This window comes from Leptosomus discolor, chromosome Z, assembly GCF_034619465.1.
Source record: "Leptosomus discolor isolate bLepDis1 chromosome Z, bLepDis1.hap2, whole genome shotgun sequence".
Taxonomy (NCBI): Eukaryota; Metazoa; Chordata; class Aves; order Leptosomiformes; family Leptosomidae; genus Leptosomus; species Leptosomus discolor.
In genome coordinates, this window is record NC_141419.1 from 9,284,357 (window position 1) to 9,309,220 (window position 24,864).

The window sequence follows — 24,864 nt, forward strand, 5'->3', positions numbered from 1 at the left end:
AGTGCATTGGGGCTGGGGTTTGCCCTGCACGGCTGGCTGCTGAAGCATGCTTCTCTGGAGCAGTGTTGTGCGATGTGGTGGTGGCAGTGGGCAGAAGTGGTGAAAGCCTCTGGTGAGCCAGAAAGCAGATCCAGACCTGCATGCAAGTCTCATGTCACCATCCTGCAGTTCAGCCTGCTGGTCCTTGTTGCTGTCGTCACGTTGGTGCACCCCAGTATTGCAAAAGTGTGGTACTGTGGGCTGGGGTTTGCTGGATGCTCGGCTGTTGCCTGCAGATCATTCTCTGTACAGCTGCTTCCCCATGTTGGGTTTTCACTTCAAGGGAGGTACCTTTCATAGCCTCTTTTAAAGGTTATTATACACCTGTTTTCAGACCTCCATTCCAGTTTTTCAAGACTGCTGTGAATTTTAACTCCATCCTCATGCATTTTGACCTTGCCAGCTTTGTATTACCTGCAGATTCAGTAATTATTCTTCATTCATTTCTTAAATGTTTGGGCTTTTGCTTTTGAACCATAATATGAGAAATAGGCTTATCTGATTTAATTGCATCTAATATAGCTTAAAATGCTGCTTTTTTTTTTCCCCTCAGAGCTTGTCCCAAGTTTATTAAATTGGGTTATCTGAACTATGACAGACTTAAAAAAATTTGCTTGTTCAAGGGACAAAGCTTTTGACTGTGTGGATATTCTGAAGAGGTCAAAAAAAAAGTTTGCAAAAATGAAAGGTTTGTGTCTACTGCATTACAGATTACGTAACAAAACTTTGAGGATGAAAGAGTAAAATTTTATTCTCTGGTTAGTTGCATTGCCACTTTTGAAATCTTCTAGCAGAGAAATATTTCCCCACTGTTCTTGCATTGTCTTCATCCAAATTGAGTGCCTGAGGAATGGTCATTTGTTCTTCTGAAGTTTGTGAAAAATACATCCTAAAAATTTGAGAATGAAAGTAAATTTCTAGACCTTTTCTTTGCTCCTGCAAAGAAACCTGTTGCAATGGTTGCAGTAGCATCATCTTTGGTGTCTTTCCTATAGACTTTATATGTATGTAGGGGAACCTTTAAAACATTCAGTGTTTCTGTTTGAGTTTGCTCCTAGGAAATCGTTGTCAGTGATAAGCTTCGTAGGCATCTGCGTGTAAGGAGGAAGATTTGTTTTTCTCCATACTTTATCAGTGTTTTTTCCAACGGTTGCGAGAAATAAGACCTTGTGAAGAGAGTGTATGAAACAGCAACAAACATGTTTTAAATTGTGCTCTAAGGCCAGGTTATGTCTTCACATTATTGCATCAAAGCACATTGAGCCACTCTATGGTTTAATACCCACAGCAATTCTTCCAGAAATTTAAATGTAAATATTAGGGTACAGAAATTCCTAATGTTTAAGGTGATTTCATGTGTACACATTCTTTAGGCTGATAACATAAAATGAAGATTTGCTCAAAATAAGCATTGAGAATGAAGTCCAAGCACACACAGCAACAGTTACTTGCTACCCTCTGCTGGGTTATTATTTCTCGAGGGCCATATTTGTTGGTTTTTCAAAAAGTGTATCAGGCTAAAAGTGTACCTCTTCTACAGTGGATTGAATTCAGGTTGTCAATTTCAGATGTACACACCTGCTTTATTTATAATAAAATCAGTGTGCTGAAACACTGTATCAGTGGTAGTTAATTCTATAGAATGTAGATGAATTTTAGTGTCATTTGGTTGTCTGAGGTTGATGGTTACTATAGAGTAAACTTCATAATCATTAGAAGATAAAGCTGCATGTATAATCCAAGATTAGTAACTTACCTGATTTATTTCCACTCATATAAAATTCACAGATTGTTTTTCTAAGCATACTAGCACTTTAAGCTTAACTAAAAGACTATGGCATTCAGGTGACTTGTCTTTCTCTTTCATGTCCGGTCACTGTCCCAAACTGTTGGTAAGCTCTGCCTATACTGATAATTAAAATACAAATGGCAATGGAATTGTTTTGTAGTAGCACTTTGTGCAAGTGACATTGACATTTATGAAGACTGGCTGATCTCACAAGCAAAATACGAAGAGAAAGATTTCTAAAAGACTGTTGAGAGAATATATGTATGTATAAAGAATTGCTTTTACGTATCTTTCTTTGTCAGTTGTATTTAATATTCCATTAAAAGGTCAAGCAAATTTTGGAAGAATAGCATTTTAGAGTTACTGCAAGCTGATTTTACCTTCAGAATAAAGTAATTGGATGGCAGTAGTTTTTTTGTGCTTCGGTATGTTTTATAGCAGCCTGTTGAAAAATGTGCTTATGCCAATAAACACTTTAATGACTTCTCATATTTACATTTTTAAGTCCTAGCAGAATGCGGCACATTCTGTACTAAATGATTAGCCAAGGAAATCAAGTTTTGTTGCATCTGACTGAACTTACAAAAAATATTTACATTTCACATTTATGCAAATAACTGCATCCAAAGCTGAGAAAAAGAAAAAGATTTTTAGTGCCTGTTGGAGTTGAAATTAATCTTTTATAGTCCAAGAATTTTCAGTCCTGTAATCTGGGTATTGCTGGTTTTGGGGGTTTTTTTCCTCCTTGGAGCTGATTCCTATGTGTGCTTCATTAGGGCCAAATAAATCACAAAGTCGGGGCAGTGTCGGATGTGATCTGTGCAAGTTGCTTTCATCTGCTTTGTTAGCTGAGCTTTGGTCCTCGGTCCATTTGATTATACTCGGGCACTTGCATTTAAAGTTTAGGACGTGCATATTAGTTCCTGTAAATGGGAAAGGATGACTTGCTACTCGAATGAATTAGAGGCTGAGTGAGTTACCCCTGTGACAGACACGTAGCCAGCACTGCTTTTGGAAGGAGAGTTGTGCTAAAGCAGCCTTTTTCGTGACGTGACTGAAATCATATGAAAATTTTCAAAATACAATTTCTCATTTAAAATTATGGTCCTAGTTAATCACAAGCAGAGAAGTGTAGAGTAAAGTTTTTACATAAACTTTTTTTTTTTCCTTTTAGGTTTTTAAAATTCCCAAAGTTGATGAGCCAAATGAAGTGCATGAATTTAACTTCTACGTGTCAAATGATGGCAAAGATAATCCTCAGGGAAGCTTTGACTGTGTCCAGCAAAGGCAGTCCAGGTAAGTTTTACTTAACATTTTCTTTCATGGCAAATTTAAGTAGATTCTGTGGCTTTGAGCATATAGCGAAAACCTGTAACAGAAGCATGCTCCTGGTGACAAGCTGCAGTAGATTAATTTCTAGCAATAGCACGATTTCTTGCTAATTATAAATACTTGCTTTTACATAGAATTCTTTTCAGTTTTGCTCTTAAAAAGTAACCTTTTGAGTATTTTTTCACGTCTTAGAGCTATTTTTAAAAGCATTTGGAGCTCAGCATCTCCAAGCTAGAGCAGATCCATCCTACAACCATATGTAAACATGATTATGGCTGGCAGCATGCTACCATGCTGGCCATGATGGATAGTTGTCTTATTTTAAGAACCACAGAAATCAGTAACCTTATCCGTAATTGCATGACCATGGTGTTTCAGAACCCAAACATTACACAGCAGCGCCTTGTTCTGGTCCTTTGAGTCAAAGTGAACAGTGTTAACATCCACCGAAATGGCAAGAAAATACCGTGCTTTTAAATTAAGTTTATTTCAGCTTCTAGAATATTACATTCAGTGTAGTATCAATGTAGATCAGTGGTGTTGAATAACTGTTTGTCCCATTTGGTTAACTAGGACATCGCAGGCAGAGTTTGTGTATTGATCTGGGAAGCTGATAGCAAAACAGGCACACCGGCACATGTCTTCAAAAGGCGCTGCTCAGGTTCTTGGTCACAGGAGAGCTTCTGCCCTCAATTTAAAACAGATATTGGTCTAGGTAGCGGGTTTTGGGAGCAATGAGAAAATGAGCTGATTTAATAGCTGTTTGCCTAACAGGACATCTATCAGCATCCCCATCCTCCTTTTTCTCCCCTTGTATTCGGTCTCTTCTGCTACAATATGGCCTTTCAGTGAACTCACTTAGCTGGTGGGATTGGCAAAAAGCTGAACGGTTTAGTGGCAGACCTGGGGGAGCCAGGGGCCGGGGGGCGGGGTAGGGACAGGGAGGTTTGGGTTGTTTTTGTTGTGGGTTACTTTTGGAGGTTTTTGTGGTGTTTTTTTTTTTTTTTTTTATTAAACTGTATCTGAAAGTGGTCAGACAGCTGCCAAGGCTGGCACAAAGGAAGCACCAGGAGTGCATGCCAGGGGTGAGAGGTCCTGCCTCCGCTCCTCGCTTGCCTCTCCTGAGCTTCTCTGAGCGCACTTTCTTCTTTGGGAAGGAGCACCTTCAGTTGATTTAAACTGTATTTTTAAAGTGAGATTAAATTTAAGCTGCTTTAGCTCTGCATAATTCTGAGTAACATGCCCAGGTAGTTTTAATGTGGTTTTACTAATCTTCTTCAAAATCTAACTCAGACTAGCTTTTGTGAGGGCCTTTGTAGCCAGCTCTCAGTTTGTGCAAAGTGCCTGCAAAGTTAATGCAAAACTTGTGTAGTGTTACATGCAGAGTCGTTTAAAAGAAGTAAAACCAGAAGGGACCTCTGCAGGGTGTCTAGTCTAATTTTGTACTCAAGGCAGCTCTAGTTTCAAAACCGGCTCGGATTTTGAAAATGCCCAACCTGAGGAGGGAGATTACACAGTGTTTCGGTCAGTGCTCAGCCGTTCCTGTGGTAAAAAAGCACATAAAGGCAGCGACGTTCAAGGAGATGGGCCACGGGTAAAAGCTGTGCTTCAGATGACAAGAAAGGCTATTTTTTTTAATCGTAAATGCAGTGATTTTGGAGCAATGAATCAGTACAGAGCTCTAGGCTATGGACAAAACTGTAGCTGTATCATGTTGAGGTATTGGTCAGTGGCTTGGTGACTTTCTGAAAGAAAGTAGTAAATTGAGGTGTGAGAATCTCGACCCTTCCTCTCAGGGAGTTTTGATGGGGAGTTTCAGGGCGGTTAAAGGTTTTCGTTCAGGTTAGCTAAAGCTGGTACCTTTTCTCTGGTCAGAGCTGTTGCAGTGGTGGGTGCTGCAGAGCATACTTGTTATGTAAGAGCAGCGATAGGCTGGTTCAAACGAAGCAGCCGTTAGTCCGTTGTGGTGCCCTCCTGGCTGGGCGTGTGTTTGGACAGACCACGGAGGGCCTGGCTTCTCCAGAAACACCTCCCAAAGCCCAAAGCGCACCCTGACACTATCGAGGAGACCTTGCCTTCCTTCCCCTCGTGCAAGTTTTGCTCTGGAGTGCCACTGGTCAAACGTGAAAACTCAGAGGAGCAGGTGGGTGGACCGCAAGCACTCCTCGGCGCTGTCGTCTCGACGACGAGGAGGGTGGACGTCTTTGAAAGCAAGAAGAGGGGAGGCCGGGGCTGGAGGGGAGGCCGACTTGCCCTCCCTAGGCCTCGCAGGGCCTGGGGCCACCACTGGCTGCTTTGGGCTGGGGAGAGGAGACTTACGCTGAGCTGGGAGTCGAGCAGCTGATGGATACCCCTTGAGACAGGACCTGCCCGCCTATAGGGTGTCAGTGCAGCTGCTTAGGTTGTCCTGGTAGTTGTCATGGCAACGGTCACCAACACAGCAGCCAGCACTACCCTGGGCCAGGCTCCCAGGTACTGTTATGTGAAGAAATTTTAACTACACCAGCAGGTAATACTGATATGACTGGATGTATGAAGGCAATCTGAAATACATTTACGCCCTAGCTAGGTATCAGAACTGGAAAATATTTTTCTTCACCTGTTAACACAGGTTTTAAAGTTCCTGGTACAACCGTACTTCTAAATCTGAACTAGTGCTTGGGCTCAACCTTTTTCAATGTTTTTGTAGTTGTGGAGTCTCGCAACTCAGTTGCCTGGAAGTAATACAGAATAAAATTACGGTGTGTGCAACAAGTGTTTCCTGTCTGATGACCGGAGAGCGCATGGCCCAAGCAGAAGAGGATTCACGCAATCAAACTGCAAAGTTTATTAAACCTGGTCGGCCACTTTTAGGTATGGTTGTTTTTTTTTTTTTTTTTACTAGATGTCTGTAACTTTTTAAAACACAGTAGTTCATCTTTTCAATGTATTCTTGTGAAAGGTGGCATGTTCAGAGATCTCGGGTGTAGGTAGCTTGTCCTCGTGTCACAGATTTGCAGCCTCCTGTTGCTGCATTTAGGCATTAGCCTTTTTTTCCCCCAGAAAGCCTTCTAGTCCTTCCTCCTTCCCATATATACACAAATTCCTAAGCTTAAGATGAAAAACTCTGCTTTTCTCACTTGCTAATGCTGGTTAAATTTTATTTATTTTATGTCTTGGTCATTAATAAGCAACTGTTACAAGACCATCATTTATTTTTTACACAAAAAAAAAAAGTTAAAGTAAGGTAATGTTGGCATCTTCCCACGGATTTCATTGTTTTCCACAAAATAAAAAGCGTTTAGGTGGTATCATTCATTATTAAACTGTTCTGAGTACCGTTTCCCCGAGGAGCCTGGAGCTGGCTGCAAATAGACGCAAGGTGAGCATCCACCTTATAGGCACTCAGTAGTACAGGTCCTGCCCACAGCAGCGAGCTGAACCAGGTACATCCATCTTCATGAAGGAAAACAGGCTCTCACTTGGCTGTGGCTGCAGTCCTCCATCAGCACGGACGTCCCTGACAGTGATGGTGCAACACTTGCTCTGCCTCAGCTTACTGCAGAACATTTTAAGCCAGCATCGTGGCTTTTTGGGGATACAAAACTAAGTGTATGTGGCCTTGACACTATGGAGCTTGGCATGGGTTGATCCCAGGACATGGAGGTGGGAATGCTTCTCTGGTATTGTCTCAACTCTTTAACAGCAGTGTGAGAGGAGCCACTTCCCTGTGCCTCAAAACTCCTCGTTGGAGAAGTTCTATTTTGCGTGTGAATGACCTGTGTGATTCTTGCTGGTGGTTCAAATAGATCTTCAGTGAATATTTAGCATTAAATAAAGGGGTCTGAAGGCTGGCGGTAAGGCATTTACGATATTTGGGGGTGCCTTGGTTTCAGACTGGCGTTGAGGAAGCTCAGGTAGGACAGGTCTAGTTGCTGGTAGGGCATGGGGGTGACTTTGCAACATGCATTCTTCATGCAATACAAATTAGGAACTGGTGTTGTTAATTGTGTTAATGCTTGGTTATGTTTTCAGTTAATTTTTTTAAAAGTGATTCAGAGACGTGACTTCAGGAGGTGTTATGTTTGACTACTGCTTACACTGTCAGCTGTGCAAGGGGTTCGTGTATCTACATTGAATTTAACTTGTCAAAACGTTTGTAATGTGTTCAGTAAACAACTGGCCAGTTCATACTGTTCTAAAAATTTAACTGTGTGTGTTTGCGTGGTTAGGTTTGTTCTTGAAAACCAGAAGAGCAAAGTCCAGGGAACATGCAGGGTGGAAAGGTTATAACGGTTTGGCCTCCACTGCAAAATGCTGTTCCCGAGGACAAGCAGTACATAAGCACAGCTCAGTCTCTGTGTGTTTGATCAAAGAAAGAAAGCTCCAGATTTCCTCATCAGTACTCATGAAGTCTCCCTCATGTACCAGATACAAGTTGCTGGTTTCAGAAAAATGCCTGGTTTGTGTCACATCCTCTGCTGGATGCAAACAATATTTACTGCAATGATTTTCCATAATATTCTGATGAATCTTTTTTTTTTTTTTTTCCGTCCTATAGCAACGCTATTTAAAAACACAGATTAGAGAAGTTTGGGTCTTTTTCTGGAAAACTGAGATTCAGGTTAGGTGGTGTTATTTTTAAAATCTGCATACGTCGCTTGCAAATGCTTGCGTTGTTCCTCCAGTTGAGAAACACATCTTTTTATAGAATTTGATCCAAAATGCTGTGCAGGCCGTGTTGTTTTAATACTTCGCTGGCCATGGTCCCAAGAACTGTTAAATTTTTGATGTATTGTTTCTGAAAAAAATGAGTTTATTTAATAAAAGGGGAACGTTTCAGCTTAAAATGTGATGTAATTTGAGTGATTAACACCAAGCATTGGTAGTGAGGCAATTAATTGTGTAGACTTGGTATCCCTAGGTATTCGTGGGGGATGTTTTAATTATATGGAAGACCTTTGCATCATGCTTGAGTGCTCTTCTAAAAAGCAACACCTGATTTTGGGTATTTAGTGTTTGAGCTTATAAACTGGAAAAATCATAAAAGCACTATCTATATAAATAACCAGTAAAGTCTTCCTACTGGTGTCACTCATTTACCAGCTTTTTTTAGTATTGAAAATTTCTTTGTTAATGCCTAGCTTGATGCATCTTTACTACCTGTATTCTTATAGGTCTTGAAATGCTAACTAAACACTGTTTTTAGAGTTTAACTGGCTTGGTAAAAATCTTTTAAATCATCTTTCTTGTCTTCTACCAACCTCCCGTGTCACACTTTTTTTTTTTTTTTTTTTTTTTTTTTTTTAAATCCCTTACTTTAGGGAGAAGAGCACAGGTCAGAAGAGCACCACAAAGCATTCCAGATGCTGTGCCCGAGAGAAAGAGATCGACACCCATGAACCCTGCAAACGCCATACGGAAGACTCACACACACAATGCTGTTTCTCACCGACCATACAGGGACAGGGTGATTCACTTACTGGCTCTGAGGAGTTACAAGAAACCAGAGTTACTTGTTCGCTTGCATAGAGATGGTATCAACCAAAAGGACAAGAATTGTCTTGGAACTATCCTTCAGCAGGTAAGATCATGGAGTTTGTGCCAGCAATTTTTCCCTCCCGCTGTTCTTTTAGTTATCATTTTGAGCTGTGTTACTCCAGTGTTTAAATCGGAAAATACCAAAAACCTTACATAATGCTCTTTGTTCAAGTTTTTCAATAAACTTTATACAGATGCCACAAACTGCAAGTCAACGTGAGGAAAGAAAAGAAAGATTAGAAAACTTTTGGGGAATGTTTTTGTATTGCTACAATGGCAGGCAATAATTAGCTATTTCTAGCTGTGTGGCTTCTAATGTCTTCTTTTCCCCTCTGTCTTGTACTTGGACTGCTTAACTGCATGATTAAGAGAAACTGACCATGCATTCTCTTGACTGTGTGGAATAGTTTGTCATACAACTTAATATTTCTTGTGACGAGCTTATGAGAAGCTTGGTAATCACATAGGTTAGTATTTAATTTGAACGTAGTTGGTGGCCTGTAAATGGTACTTGGCTTCTCTTGGGACCTGTTGGAATTGCAGTCCAGGGAAGGGTGTTCCAGCCAAAGTGTAAATGAAAAAGGTGGTGGTCCAATTTTGAGCATAGCGCTTCTCTGCTGTCATGTGGATGGTGTCTTCATCTTACTTGAAACCTTTTTATATTCAGTAGCTTTTCCAGTGCTCCTTTCACAGAATCACAGAATGTTAGGGGTTGGAAGGGACCTCGAAAGATCATCTAGTCCAACCCTCCTGCCAGAGCAGGACCACCCAGAGCAGGTCACACAGGAATGTGTCCAGGTGGGTTATGAATGTCTCCAGAGAAGGAGACTCCACAACCTCTCTGGGCAGCCTGTTCCAGCGCTCTGTCACCCTCACAGTGAAAAAGTTTTTCCTTATGTTAATGTGGAACCTTCTGTGCTCCAGCTCGTACCTGTTGCCCCTTGTCCTGTCATTGGCCATCACCAAGAAGAGCCCGGCTCCATCCTCCTACACTCGCCCTATACTTATTTATAACCATTAATGAGGTCAGTCTCCTCTTCTGCAAGCTCAAGAGACCCAGCTCCCTCAGCCTTTCATCAGAAGGGAGATGTTCCACCCCCTTCATCACCTTTGTGGCTCTGCGCTGGACTCTTTCAAGCGGTTCCCTGTCCTTCGTGAACTGAGGGGCCCAGAACTGGACACACTATTCCAGATGGGATCTCACCAGGGCAGAGCAGAGGGGGGAGGAGAACCTCTCTCGACCTGCTGACCTCACCCCTTCTAATACACCCCAGGATGCCATTGGCCTTCTGGGCCACGAGGGCACATTGCTGGCTCATGGTCATCCTGCTCTCCATCAGGACCCCCAGGTCCCTTTCCCCTACGCTACTCTCTTAACAGCTCAGCCCCCAACCTAGACTGGGACATGGGGTTGTTCTTTCCCAGATACAAGACTCTACACTTGCCCTTGTTGTATTTCATTAAATTTCTCCCCGCCCAGCTCTCCAGCCTGTCCAGGTCTCACTGAACGGCAGCACAGCCTTCTGGTGCGTCAGCCGCTCCTCCCAGTTTTGTGTCATCGGCAAACTTGCTGACAGTGCACCCTGTTCCCTCGTCCAGGTCATTGATGAATATATTGAATGGTACTTTCAGTTAAATTCCACTTGTATTTCTTTATGATATCTGTCAAAATTATTGGTAACCCTGCAACGTTGTACAGGTGAAACTGTGTATGGGTGAAGCTGTGTGTTCAGAAGTGTCACTTGTTTTCTGTTAAAACAGTTCACAAAAGTCTTCTTAAAGTATTGTAGGATGCATTGACTCCTCCCTTACTTTTTAAATACTCCCTGTACCCAGAGACTGTGGCTGAATTATGCATGTATTAATGTATAAAGTAGGAATCTTTCCTATTTATCTAGGAAAAAAGTATTTTGGAACCTATTAGAGTGAGTAAAATTCAACATTTATACAGCTTTGGTTTATCCTACACTGAATTTTAAAAACTCCTTCCTTGAATATGTTAAGTGTGGCTGCTTTGTTTGGCCAGTGCAATGATAGGATTTTTTCACCCTGAATGGCAATGTTCTTATATACGAATTGAAGCAGTCAGTTTATTCTTTAAGCTGATTATAAAATTCCAAAAGTTCAGCTCCCTAGAAGATAAACGGTGCAAAAATTTTCCCCTGTCCCATTATGCTTGGGAATGTTTAAGGAGACTTTCTTGATGTGTTCCCTGTATGTGTTGTGAACTGCCTCAGGGTGTACCGGTTTGCATTCAGAAATGGTCATGTTAGCAGCACTGCACCCCGGAAAGCCTTGCTCATGTTTTTCTTAGCTTCATGATGATTTTTTTTTTTTTGTACAAATCTAAAATCAGCAGCCTGAACTTGCTAAGATCTAATACGCACAGATTTGCTTCTCTTCGAATACAGCTTTAGTTCTGTTTTTTAACAAGTGAATTACAGTTTCAGGTTATCTTTGTTACTTTTCAATTTTTTTAAGATGGGGGCAGAAGAGACATGCACACAGACATGAATTAGCAGTATTTATCTGTCATGTTTTGCAGGAAAAAATAGGCAAGGCTGCGAAAAGAGGTGGTGTGTGGAGTTATTCAGCAGTTTGCGTCAGGCAAATTGGCAGAGACTGTTTTTCTTTGAGTTTTTCTCTGAAAGTCTGAACGCATGTCAGTTGATGAAGTCTAAACCAGCACTTTAGGTGTCAATGGTCTCAAGGGTTTACTAGCTCATTTTAACTTTTGAGTATACTTTTTTCTTAAGGAAGATATAAACCCATTTTATTTTCAAAAGTGTATGGCAAGGCATGCACACGACCTTCTCATGACAGTACTTTGCTGTCATGAACGCTGTGTCTGCAAATTGAAGTGTGCATCTGGGCCTGTAACTCTCTTCCTTGCACATTTTAGCTCTAAATCTTTTTTTCAAAATACAACTTGTTAGATACAAGTACAGTTACTTTTCTTCCAATAGGTAAAACTTTGGTACAGCTTAAAACTAATGGGATAGATTAGTAATTCATCTTTGTAGTAGAAGTAGATGTTTAATGCTAGTTAGGTTATCACATACAAGTGTTCAGTACAAAGCTATAGTTTCTTGTGGCTCAGGCACTTGAGAAAGAAAAGCAATTCTGTTTATCAAGACAAATGATGACATAGTGTGGTCATTAGTGTGATGACAGAAAATATGCATTATTCCAGGCACAGTTTGTGTCGCAGTATAGCTGTGTAAAACAAAAGAACAGCAGGTGTCCTCCTGAAGTTGAACAACTTCAAATTTGTATGTGGAGACAGTGTTCTTCAGTTCTTAAAAAAGAAAAATAAACAAAAATAAAAAACTAGGCCTCTCAACGTATTTCAGGCAGTGAAGCTTTACAGTTTTGGCATAATTTGTCTTGATTCTCAATGCTGTATTAAAGACAAGAAACCAGGTACATGGTGCAGAGAGAGGTTTTCATACAGTACATTTCAAACATGCTTGCAGCAGTTTGGGATTTTCTTACATCAAAATTTCTACGTCCCAAACTGACCACGTTTTTTAAAATTGGTGCTCATTCCATGAGAGCTGCTTCAATCATCACATCTAAAAAACCTGGAAAACTGGTGGATAATTTAGTTTTCAGCTTTGATTTAGCTCTACAGTACCAATCTTATTTCTGGAGTATGCGTTTAGGTATAATGAACATTTATTTTCTTAAATGTCTGCCTGTAGGTAGCCATCCTGAATCCAAAGGATAATTCTTACAGTCTGAAGGATTATTTATTTAAAGACATTCAAAAAGATTGGCCTGGATACAATGAAATAGATAAACAGTCATTGGAGTTAATACTTTCTAGGTAAGTTCAGTCTCTAGGGGAAGGAAAATAGCGATTTAAAAAAAACTCTTCCTGGGAAATTAATATCTGTCTTCCCTATAATGAAAGAACTGTGACATAGACATTCTTGCATTGTAACCTGAAATGTTGGGTCATCCTTACAGCAAATTAAATTCGTCTCAGAATGCCACCAGCACCAGTCATTTAGGATCTTCTGTATCTTCTAATAACAGTGCTCCATCAACTCCTCAGGTATTTTTTTGATTTTTTAAAAATGTTATTTACAGTGTATTAAGATTTATCACACTTTGTGTTGGTGTAAAAGCTGTGATATGAAGCACTAATACTGTCTTTAACACATGAAAACCTGAAGCATTCATTTCTAGTTGATTATATTTTTTGACGGTGGTTGCACTGTCAAAGGCTGCGAAAAAACTTAGTTACGTAGCTTAAGGGCTGCTATATTTAGTATTCTGTATTTCAGAATGTTTATTAAAATATTCAGAAAAATAAACAATTCCTGTCTACACAGTGTTTTGTAAATACATGTAAATCTCTGGCAGAGACTACTACCATCGTGTCGAACAGCCAGCATGTTGACCTTACAGAAGCCTCAACTCACCTGCTGACTTCTTGGTTACCCATCACAGTTATACAACCTGTACTTTCTGGTTAAATACTTAAAACTTTTTTGTGTTGCCACATAACTTTCTTATCTTGGTGCACAGGAAGGTCTTATCAAGACAAGAGATGTGTGTGTTTTTGTTACGTGGTTGCATGTGTCAAGGTTATAATGCATAAAATAGTAATAGTTGTAATTCCTAAAATACGTGGAAACATCCTTGTACGACTGTTTAAATATAAAGCTTAGGGAAGTCTAGAGTAAGGACAAATTACAATAGGAATCCACTTGGAGGAATATATATATATATTACTTTTTTTTCCTATAGGCGTTATTTAAGCACCCATTTTGATTCAGGGCAGCCCAGGTGTGAAAAGGCAGATCTGAATCAGCAGGTAGTATATCTGCTTTGCCCCAGCCTTTTCAGACTTAAAATGCATATGCCCTGTTTCACTATCAATACGAGAGGACAATGCAGAAGCTTGGAAAACTCAGCATAAAAGGCATTACTTTAAGGAAGAGTTTGATCCTTTCTGTGACTACAGCTGCTCTGAAACACACTGAAGAGTACAGCAGTGTATGCAGTGTGCAGCCATAAGCTGGGAAGTATGGAAAAGTCGTTCACCACTGAGATATTTACGTTTAAATAGAGGAGGGAGGGACATCTCTGGTTTTGCCAAACTTTCTTCCAGTCAGAGCATGAAACAGTGCAGGTCCCAGGGACCTCTATACACACAGAGTCTAGACTTGTTTCAGCAGGGTGGCACAGAGCCGTGCCTGGCACTCCTGGTCCAAGCTGCTGCTCGTGTATCAACGTGGGCAGCGTATGCTTGCTAGAGAGGAGGATGTGAGCCAGTGTTTCAGCTGGAGCAACAGCTGGAGCAAAACTCTGGGGGCTTTACCTGTTCTTATCAGCTTTGGACTTCATGCATCTGATAAGCACGCTGCTGTGTGCGTCTTGGTGCTGCTTATCGGCCGGTCAGTCACATGGCTCTGTGGCAGCAAATGCTGGCTCTTAACCCAGTATGTCCGAGCGGAAATCGGTGTCTAAAAAGTACTGACCTGACCTCCTCGTCTTGGTGAAGCCTTTGGTAGAGCTGCTGAAGAGAGGGTCTTTCTCACAAAGCCTTTTACCTGTAGACTTGAAGAACAGCTTGCTAAACCGTAAGGTTAGAAACTAAGAATGAAATAAAACGTGTGTTTAGCTGCAGTACTTCCTTGTTTGACAGCTATTTTTAGATAAAAAAAAAGATGTGTTTTCAACAATTGCCTGTTCAGAAATGCTCCTTTTTCAGAATGGGAGCAAAACTTAATTCATATCATGTTTTTAATGGGTTTTTTTATTATTACAGAAAAGGCTCTGGGACACCAATTTTATTGATCCTCTGAAGAACAAAAAGCAGAGGATATCTCACCTGACCAGTCGAATGCAGCTGTTGTACAACCGCCACTTGCCTGCCTCCAGCGACAAAGCCGCTGCCGCCTGTCTGCCGCCTCCCGCCCCGGCAGCCGCCGCTACTCCCGCTCCTCTGCTGCTGCGTCGCACACTCCTTCCCGCTTCCAGCCCTCCTCAGACTGCTAGCTCCAACTCCCCCAGCACCCCCGAGGGGCAGGGGATGCAAGACCTGCCAATGGACAGCTTGAGTCGGAATAGTAATGTTTATGGGGACCAGCAACGAAAATATACCTCTGAGACTCCTTTGGGAATCCCAGCGCCTGCCGCGATGTGGGTGGAGCATCCCAAGTCCACAGGCAAGAAGCATGCGGTGTTGCACCAACAGCCCAATGAGGTGAAGGAGCGTAAGAACAACAAAAGCAAAATGCAGGACACTATGAGTGGGAGTGTGGAGGAAGAGGACCTTAGAAAAGTAGAAACAGCCAAGCTGAAAAAATCTTCCTATTTGGATTCATGTGAAGGTATTAATATGCTGCTTTTCTTGACAACAATATGGGTAACCCTGGTGTAAAGGGACCAGGAAAACCAGGGACTGGAAACAGTAATAGTCTATTTTTCCACTTGCTTTCACTTGCTTATATTAAGTGCTTTGCCGTTATCCCGACTTTATGGTCATGAAGAATCAGTATTTTTTTCCTGCCATTGCATTACATTGTAACTGTTAGTCTAGAGAAAAAAAAAGCAAAAAAAAAAAAACCACAACAAAACCCAAAAGCCGTTCTGCAGGACCCTTATCTAAAATTAGGTTAATTTTTAAGAATTCTCACTCTATAGTACAAAAATCGTTAGAACAAAGAAATCTTAAATGGATTCCTGTTGGGCAGAAACTGGTTAAAAGGAAGAGCTAGGTACCAGAAAAACAGAAGGAATGGATTTTTTGTGTGTGTGCTTGGTTTCCACTAAACTGACGGTTCACTGAAACTTACTCCACTTTTTCCGTCAGCAAGTTTTAAAGTCTGCGTGCTGAAGATAAAAACCTGTCACACACTTACTGCATACTAGTTTACTGAAACATATAGATCAGACATAAATGTATTTCATCATGTATCAAAACACAACGTTTGTCAAACTCTGCCTTTTCATGTAAAGTCTAAAACCTACCTAAACTGGCCTGTGGTTTGCTTGAGTTTGGGTTTGAACTGCGCTGTGAGCTCCTCTCCATCTTAGCTGCAGAATTTATTGCTTCAAAAGATGTAGAAATGGTACACACTTAAAATGTCATTGAAAAGCTAAAGAGAAACTTGAATACTTGAATACGAAGAATACTTCATTTCTTCACACACACACACAAAATAGGGCAGAGTTCAGTTCCTTTGTTAAATTAAATCCGTGTGTCCTAATTTCAGAGGTTTGACTCGCAAATTAGAAGTGAGGTATAGCCCTTTCCTATCACAGCCTGGAGGCATCTTTACGGCATGCAGGGTGCCTCTTTGAAGTGGTGTTGTGCTTGTAGATAAGCATGCTTTCAGATGGTTGTTTCACGTTTACCCTGGCCACACTACACAACGCCTGGGTGGCTTGGGATTGCTTTGAAAAGATTCATGCTTGAATTTATGAACACGTGATCCTCTTTCTACAGAAGCCAGTAACAAAATTCTGAGCAGCTAGGGAAGGAAAAATCTGTCCTATGTTTCAAGGTGGTGCTTATGCTGAAGCTCTCAAGTGGACTGAGCGGTGCCAACAAACTCACTTGAATTTTTGGAAATGAAATGCTCGCAGCAAAACTGTTCACATAAGTTTTATTGTACATACTGTGACAATATTACTGTTTGCATTTCTCTCGAATTTTCTTCCCACTTTTACTCTTGTTTTTATACTACTGCTATACCATGTAATAATTTTGGTATTAAAAGCAAAAGCATCGAGTAGAACATTGCACGATAGCTCTTTTCTCTGCCCATGACTTGAAGCTTAGATAGCTTAGAGATTGGCAAGAATGGTTAAGCTTTAGCAGAAATACTATGTTTAAACAGTGGGCATGTAAGATAATAATGAATGTAAAGGATTGTGTGGTTTTTCTAAGCTTGCCACAAAACCCCAAATGAAAAGCAGAGAGAGATTACCAAGATACTGAGTGTTCCTTCCTTTTCCAGCTAACTTTTCCTTACAGCAGCTATTTTTTTTATTTATCAAGAAGATAAGGAGCTCCTGAAATATTCCTTTAAAAAGAGAGATTGGAGATTAAATGTACTGTGCTTCCATAATGGATTTAAAAGAGCAAAAGAATAAATTTACAAGTGCAAATAACTTTCAAACCCAGTATTGCCACGTTAATGAGGAGCAAGCCTTTGTTGCAGGTTATTGAAGCCTGAATGCCAGTAACCCATGTACAATGCTATTGACTTTCCTGCTTAGAAGAGTGCTGAAATTAAATCTAACTTTGGATATCCGTAATTGTCAGGGAAGGAGGGTTAAAATCATGGCATGGAAGGAACTTCAGCTTTCTCTATTTCTCGCTGGAACCTGGATGTTGAGATGTGTATATCTCTCTCTCTCTCTATCAAGCTGTTGTCTTTTGTGCAGCTACATCTGTTGCTGCATAACTTGAATTGCTGTGCATATGCCACATCGTGTATTCAAATACGAAAAGCTGACCTCAGGTTAATACTGTAGTAGTGCAGAACCTGTAGAATAAGTAGCCGTGCCCTCTTTCTAAACCCCAGTACTGCCTACTGTGGAGAAGGTCATGTGAGCCCTATTGTTAACTTGTAGAGCTTATTACAAGTAATTTACTGTGAGAATAAAACTATCAAGGGCTTTTTCAAGCCCCTCAGGTTGGTATTGTTTGACTGTATTAAAAATCTGTTTATTGCAAGTGTCAAAATTCTGCTTTTCTGTAGGAGTTAAAGAAACTTGCACTGACTCTACAGATCCTTCTTCATCAAGTGAACAACCAGACTACTTGGTGTGAGTAAAATAACGGTTATGTCTCTTGCCACTTGCTGGAGCAGTTGAAAAATCACCTATAAAAAACTCTTGTTTAGCTACTAAATTGAAAAATTACCAAAAGGTATTTGGTAAATTTTAGAATAATGATAATTTCCTTTAAGTCACCCAGCTGTCTTATTCAACTGTGCACAAGTTTTAAACTTTGGGGTTGTCCCTTAATTATTGTGGGGGAAAAGAACTGTTAAAAAGAATTTTTAATATGCTTTAGAAGAAGACTTGAAACAATTAATTTCATTCTTCTTGAAGAACACAATAAAAAAGGAATTTGAACGTGCACTGTTTTCTTTTTAGAAGTGAGGCAATACAGGGTGAAAGCTGAATGCTAAACCACCAAATATGTAAATTTGAACATCTTTCCTGTGTTTTCACTGCTTAGTGCATCTAAGCTGGAAAGGTGGAACTGGACAATAGCAGACTTTAAAGTCCAGGATTACAAAGCCTATATAGGAGCTAACGGGTTAACCATCAAAGTTACTTCTAGAGCTTTGATGTAAAATGGCCACTGATGAACTTGAAGCTACAGCAAAATATCCAATTTCACCATGGAATTGCAGACCAAAGAGTTAGAGAAAATAGAAAATTTTAAATTCTAGGTGCTTAGTTTTTACTACAAAGCAAGATAAACTTGCATGTGAAATGTTACGTATCTACAATGACTGGCATATTGCAGTTTATAAAATTACAGGACTTCCCGGTGCGTTTAATTTTAGCTCACTAACAAGTTGTCATGTGTGAGATTAACATTCCCAAAAGTTGAAATTTACCTGCTATATCAAAAATTTTTTCATCCATGACAAGTATTAAAGAACTTGCTGTAAAAGGCTTTTGGTGCTGAGAACTCAAACCTGCGTTTAATTCCCAGCCTCTGCTGGGTGAAAATGAACAGATTCAGCAATTAGCTGTCTGCTGCCCCATCAGCTGAGGGCAGTCATACTGAGGAGTAAGGTATATGGTTGTTTGATGTAATCTAATATTAAAGTTGGATGCCAATAGCTATTGCCAAAAGTTAAAACAAAACCAAAAGATAAAAGCTTTCATACAAAATTTCATGAAGTTGGTTTGGTCTTGATTGGGATTAAAAACTTTAGTGAAGATCTCCCTGTGGAAGGACCAACGTCTGGAACAATCTCACAGATAATCTACTGGCTACGGTGCCCTGGAAAAAAATTAGGTCGAGCTGTTTCAGACATCTGCCTGATAGTTACAGAAAGATTGAAACCTCAGAGCACATGCAGTGTGCTCCCATTTAAAGGATTTGGTAGTTTATTCCAGCTTCTCTTCATGTCTCTTTAGTGCTGCGTAGTTCATAAGTATAATCACAGCTTTAGGTACTTTCCATGTTAATGTAAAGATGATGAGAGTAGAGAAACTCAAGCTTTTTAAGCAACGTTTCAGCAAAAGCTAGCAAAACAAAACAGATTCACATTTCTCCTCACTCCTGACCCTTCTTCCCTCTCCACACACTTACATTACGAGTGCTTTGCTGCGCTCTTGTCCTGCGTTCAGACCCTTGCTGTGGGATGTGACTGTGTGTGAGCCAGTACACCAGACTGTCGCTTCACCAGTATGTCCCAAAATGCTGAAGTCCTCTTTAGTTTTCTTTTAAAAACCGTCTAGCACTCTAATTGAGTGCATCTGGCCTGGGATACATCACCAGGAAAAGTTTTCAGGCTTGTTAAATTTTTACTGCTCATTGAAACTAATCTACGGGTGGTTTGAAGGATTCGTCCCCGTGTGGAGATGCCTGTGTCATCCAAAGAGAACCAGGTCTTTCAGCTAGGAGGACCTGAAGTATTGGTGCACTGGCAGTGGGAAATGATATCTGTTACTTGCATTGCCACTTCATCTTGGATGTCTATAATAAACTTGTTAAATCCGCTGATGTTGATTTGAGGGAGAGGGGAATGAGGAAAGTTTCAGTTACATCAGTGGCTTTAAGTGTTTATGGATTTTGCCCTCCTTAGGAGGTGATGCAATGGGCGTTTTTTAGTTTCAGACTTTTCTACAATTGTTTTTTGTTGCAGTATTGCATGTGCCTTAGTTGAACAGACAACAGAGAAACTGGTGTTCACTCAAGTAATCAAGTTTTATCATTAACTATGCTTTGCTGTTAGATAGGCACGAATGTAGCTGAAAAACTAGACTGCGTCCAACTCCATAAATGCAGTCCCTTCCAAAAATGTAATGAAAATTAATTTTCAAAAGTAAATATGACTTCATTAACCTGTCCCTTCGTAGAATGATATTATAATCTAGCAGTTTTTCTCTCACTGAAACTGATGTCTGTGTCAGTCCTTCTATATTTGAATGATAACAAATGTTTTTTAAGTATGCTGTGTTTTTGGGGTTTTGCACAGATTCTGAATAAAAACTCTAAACAGTAAAATATTATCAAATAACTGTCATAAAAATATGTAACTTCTGTATTTGCCTTTGTATTTTCTGTAATTGCTTAAATACATTCTGTTGTAGCACATGTGCTCATGTGTGGAAGGAAAGTTAACATAGTTAACTGATTTAAAGCATGGATGTCTGTGCTTGATATTCACTAAGAACCATCCTTGGTGTAAAATTGCATGTGTGCTTATTTTTCCATTAGTAAATACATCACTATAGTCTCGTACGAGCAACGCCAGAGTTACAAGAATGACTTCAATGCAGAATATGACGAGTACAGAAACTTGTATGCTCGGATGGAGAGTGTCACCAAGAAATTCAGGAAGCTTGAGGCGCAGTGGAAGCTTCTTTCTCCAGAGTCCAAAGAATATCAGGTAAAGAAGGATAAAACTGTGAAGGTTGTGTTTCTTCTCACTCTTATCCGTTCCAAAAGTCCATGTTTTCAGCACAGGCAGACTCTTCCGTATATTTATGTATGAAATTATATTGATGCAGCTTTAAAAGGCTTGCCAGGTTCAGTGTCTGAGTAACTGGTTGCATAGCTGGAGTTACCAGAGTGGCTCGGGGCGTGCTGACCTGACCACTTCAGCATCCTGGCGAGGCAGAGGGGTGCTGTTACTCAGACCAGGGAGGGAAGATCGGTAGCATGTGGAATCAGGCGGCCATAATCCCAAGGCTTTCCTGACCCTCTGTTTACTATGATTTTATACACTTAACAAGACCTACAGACACCACTTACTCATCTTGCAGGTGACTGATTCTAGCTACAATTTTAGCAGAGGAGGGTGTTAAAAACATGGTATTTTGTCTTTCCAGCCTGGACTTGCCTGATTTGGACATACAACTTCCATGTGTTCAGTGTCAGAATTCTTTAACTCTGTGTGCAAACTGAGAATTTGCAGTTGGCTGTTTACAGGTTTAATTGCAGATCTTGGGTGATACGGGGGGTTGGGGGTTTATTTTTGCAATGCAAGAGAGTGGTGGCTCATGGATAAGAAAATATCTTGAGAAGACCTTGAGTATCTTAGTATTTTATATAAATTTGCATTTTCTGGTAGTAGTGAAATGTTCTTCATATTGTCCTTGTGGTTTTTTTCCTCAAAGATGCTTCATGAGGAAGTCTTAGAAGAGTATCAAAAGATAAAGCAGGTATGTGTGAGACCAGATTTGTGGGAGGCAGTAATCACTGGGACTGGCTCAAGGCTGTTTTTAAGCGAAGGACATGAAATGCTGAACTCTGCAGAAGTGTTTTCATGCCCTAATTTTCTTTTTGTCTTGTCTTTACAGTCTAGCCCCAACTACTATGAAGAGAAGTATAGATGCGAGTATCTCCACAACAAGTTGTCTCATATTAAGAGACTAATAAGGGAATTTGACAGACAGCAAGCAAAGTCATCGCACTAGTCTGCTTTGGCCAGGACATGTGAATGAACTGAAGCATATTTATTTAAACTTAAAGATTAGTCGCTCTAAGATTCTAAAAATTCTTTTAAAGTTTTGCGTTACAGAAGTTTCAGTATTAGCAGACTTTACTTTTGTTGTTGTATATGTTGCTTATGTGCGTATTTGAAGCTGCTTTTTCTGGTCCTTTCTTTTCTTCAAGACTTATGTTTGTCCATTGAAATAATTTTTTCAGTAGGCGCTGGGGACCCAGTACCTCTAATATGAAGTCATACACATTTTAAGAAAATATTGTAGCAAATTTAAATGCTTTTGCATAAACATAAGTCTGTTTTCTGACCTTTCTTGTTAATGCAAACTCTTTGCCTTAAATGGTAGAAAGTTTAGACATTTGCACAAAATTAAAAAAAAAAGTCACATTGTTTAGAGGGTTAAAGAGGCATGTATACGTGCTGTATACAGCCCGTTTTGTTACAACAAAAACTCACCCTGCAACTTAAACCTGCCGTTGCAGTGGTTGCCTTAAGGTGTTTGCTTGTGTATATTTCGTGTGGTTAAATTATTAGCTACACTGCTTCCCACTTTGAAGCACCTGGGAAGCACTATGTGGCCTACCAGTGTCTGGGAGTGTATGGTTGTACTGTGTGTGTGCAAGAACGTGTGGGTGTGAGCATGCGTGATGGGGAAACAAAAAGCTGCTACTCTAAGTAGGCCAAACGCTCAGGTTAAAACAACTGACGAGTGTTGCTGTAGGTTTTTCCTATAAAATTGCTACTTCCGATGTGGAAGATGAGAGCATTTCCATTTCAATAGTTTGTCAGCTTTAATAGTATTGGGGAAATTGATACTTTAATAAAAATGAAACATATATAGTTTTGGGACGAGATTATATAATTAAACAAGTAGGTTACCTATTTATATACTACTATAAAGTATTTTTTGAAGAGAGATATGCGAAGAATCTATTGCCTACGTGAAATATATATTTAAAGATTTTTGTCCTGGGTGCCAGGAGTATAACAAAGAACAGATGTATTTAGCTATAAAATACTGTGATCATCAAACAGCACAAACTTTCATTTCATGCAGTTTGTTGGTTTATTTTGATGTAAACCATTGCTTACTTTATCATGTGAAAACACAGGTTATTTCATCAAAGTTGAGCAAAATCTTTGTGTGTCTTACTGTGTTTTCAGAATGCTGCCAATTGAAAAGGGAAGCATTATGTTTACAAATCTGATTGTGAAATTTTTGCCAAAATTTTGGTGGTATCGCTAACAGACTTTATCTCCAGCATCAAAAAAAAACAACTGTTGTGTATCACTGTAAACCAGAAAATGCTTGACTGCCAGAAAACATGCATTCAGTTAAATGGGAGCAATTGAACTTCTGCCTTAAATTTGTGGGTTCAAAGGCGTTCTGTTCGTGATGATGGAACAGCAAGCAAGATGCGTCCCTTCTGTTGCATGACAGTGATGTTTATGTTACCTACTTGAGACCAGGTTGACTTTTGAGTCACTTGGGCTAGTACAGTTGTTTTCAACTCTGCATTTCAAATGGCAAAATGAAGAGAAGACTTCTTGCTTCCCATGAAGAGCGGCATCCATCGGGGTTTAAGGACTGAGCGTATGCGCGCAGTAACGCCCAGGTATAAATGTCAAATTCACCGTTGAATTCACTGCAGTTCTGCTGCAGCTGCGCTGGGCAGTTAGCTGTCAACCTAGAGACAAAGCGGCTGTTCAGATTAAAATAATGTGAAGTTCCTGATGCTGGGACCCGTTTCGGCCGTTCTGTGCTCTTTATCTGAGCTGTGTGCCTGGATCTGATGTTGACTGCCGTTACGGGGCACACAATGCTGCTACAACTGTCTCTGTGCATTGCGACTATTCATACTGCGGTCGCTGTGTAACCGAGACCTGGTGCAGTTAATTAATCTTTTAAATTCTTTTTTCCCCCTGCCTTTTACCGTTGACCTGTATTCTCATGCGTCTTGTGGTTTACAGGCTGCGTGTGTGTTGCAGCTGGGGGTTAGTGGTACTTCAGAGGTCCAGCACTGCATATCATCATCAGACCTGACAAGCTACTGTAAAGGCCTTAATGGAAGGCTTTCCTGTTGGCATTGAGCATTTCTGAAGCCTTGCAAGCATACCTGACAGTCTAGGTATTGCAAAACAGTGCTATAAATCTACATATCTCTTGTTTCCCTGGAGTCGACATTCCTGTTCAGCAGAGGTCAAGAGCCTCTGCCTGCAGTATTGCCTTTCCTGTAGAACTGGCCTGCTGGCCCAGAGAAACGAACATTGCCCGTGGTGGCGTCTTGGCTGGGGATACACTACTACAAATAAAAAGCAAGTGATTGATGTAGAGAAGGGGCAACAGTGCACGCCTCCTTCGTGGAAACTGTGAATCTCACTACAGTTCATCAAATGTACGTGGTGGAAAGGGAGGCAGTAGCCCTTTCCAGTTGGCTGAAGAAAGCGTAGGTTAAGAGGGTTGGTTTTAAATCTTGTTGGGGTTTGAGGGAGGAAAAACTGTGCCCAAAGTAGTTCTGGTTTTTAATTGTAGATATTCTTTAAACTGTGAGCAGCTCACTTGACTGCTTTTAAGTTTTAAGAACTCCTTAAGTTCACCTTGTCAGTTATCAAAAAAAAAAAAAAAAAAGTAATACTCAAATCTTTTATAAAACATGTAGACGAGTGTTGGAGGCGATTCACTTCAACAGGTTTTAAACAGAAATTGGGTTAGAGTGTTGATATTGTAATTTTGCTCATTCGTTAGCTTTTTTAAAATTAGCTTTTATTTAAATTTTTTAAATAACCTGTCTTTCTAGGTACCTAAGTGTTGATTCATGCAAAGACCTATGGCTACTTTGAAGTATAGTTCTTCTCATAAGTTCACTATCGTTTGTTTCTGTACCTGATGGGGGAGGGATGTGGCCAGCAATTCCCCGACCTTCTCCTGGGGAAGGATATGGAATTGATCGAGGGAGGACAGTATTTGGGAATGTGAAGGCTTAAAGCGTGGTTGTGAATCCCCCTTTAGGACTTTGAGAGTGTTTTACAACTTTTTTTCGATTGTTGCCATGCAAACTGTATTAAGACTCTGTACGTGAAACATCCTGGGGCATTTTGTTAAAGAACACTTGAGCCATTGTTGCCCCTCTGTCCTACATCAATTAAAGTTCAATAAAATGTTAACTTTTCAATCCTGAGGCTTTGGTCTTTCCTTGTCTGGGGCCAAGGGTATCCTCCGACATCCCCGCAACGAAGCAGGGCAGCGGACGCTGCCGTGGGGACTGCTGCTTTACTGTGGGAGTGCAGGGGTGAAATCTGCTGATGCGCAAGGGGCACGTCAGTGGTACATCACTGCGACGTAACATCCTCCTGCTAATTTACAAAGCGCGCAGGAGTGCTGCTGTCAAGTGTAGGCAGAGAAACAAGAAAGGTGCGCGTTAAACGATTGCTGGTGAATGGGAGGTGATTTGTTGCGGCCTGTTTGAGCAAGCATGCTGCTTCAGTTAGAGCTGAAAGCGGGCGTACATAGGTGTTTTC

General features: G+C 40.5%; 1 protein-coding gene across 1 annotated transcript in view; it reads left to right on the forward strand.

Annotated features, from left to right (window-relative positions):
* Positions 1-21,364, forward strand: part of ELL2 (elongation factor for RNA polymerase II 2) — a 40,852-nt gene extending 19,488 nt beyond the window's left edge. The window contains exons 3-12 of the mRNA XM_086480030.1: positions 3,003-3,124; positions 5,850-6,013; positions 8,464-8,723; positions 12,385-12,509; positions 12,653-12,740; positions 14,463-15,027; positions 17,407-17,473; positions 20,115-20,286; positions 21,017-21,061; positions 21,200-21,364. Coding sequence (XP_086336156.1) covers positions 3,003-3,124; positions 5,850-6,013; positions 8,464-8,723; positions 12,385-12,509; positions 12,653-12,740; positions 14,463-15,027; positions 17,407-17,473; positions 20,115-20,286; positions 21,017-21,061; positions 21,200-21,316 — 1,725 coding nt within the window. The 3' untranslated portion in view covers positions 21,317-21,364. The remainder of the gene's footprint in view (positions 1-3,002; positions 3,125-5,849; positions 6,014-8,463; positions 8,724-12,384; positions 12,510-12,652; positions 12,741-14,462; positions 15,028-17,406; positions 17,474-20,114; positions 20,287-21,016; positions 21,062-21,199) is intronic.
* The last annotated feature ends 3,500 nt before the right edge of the window (positions 21,365-24,864 follow it).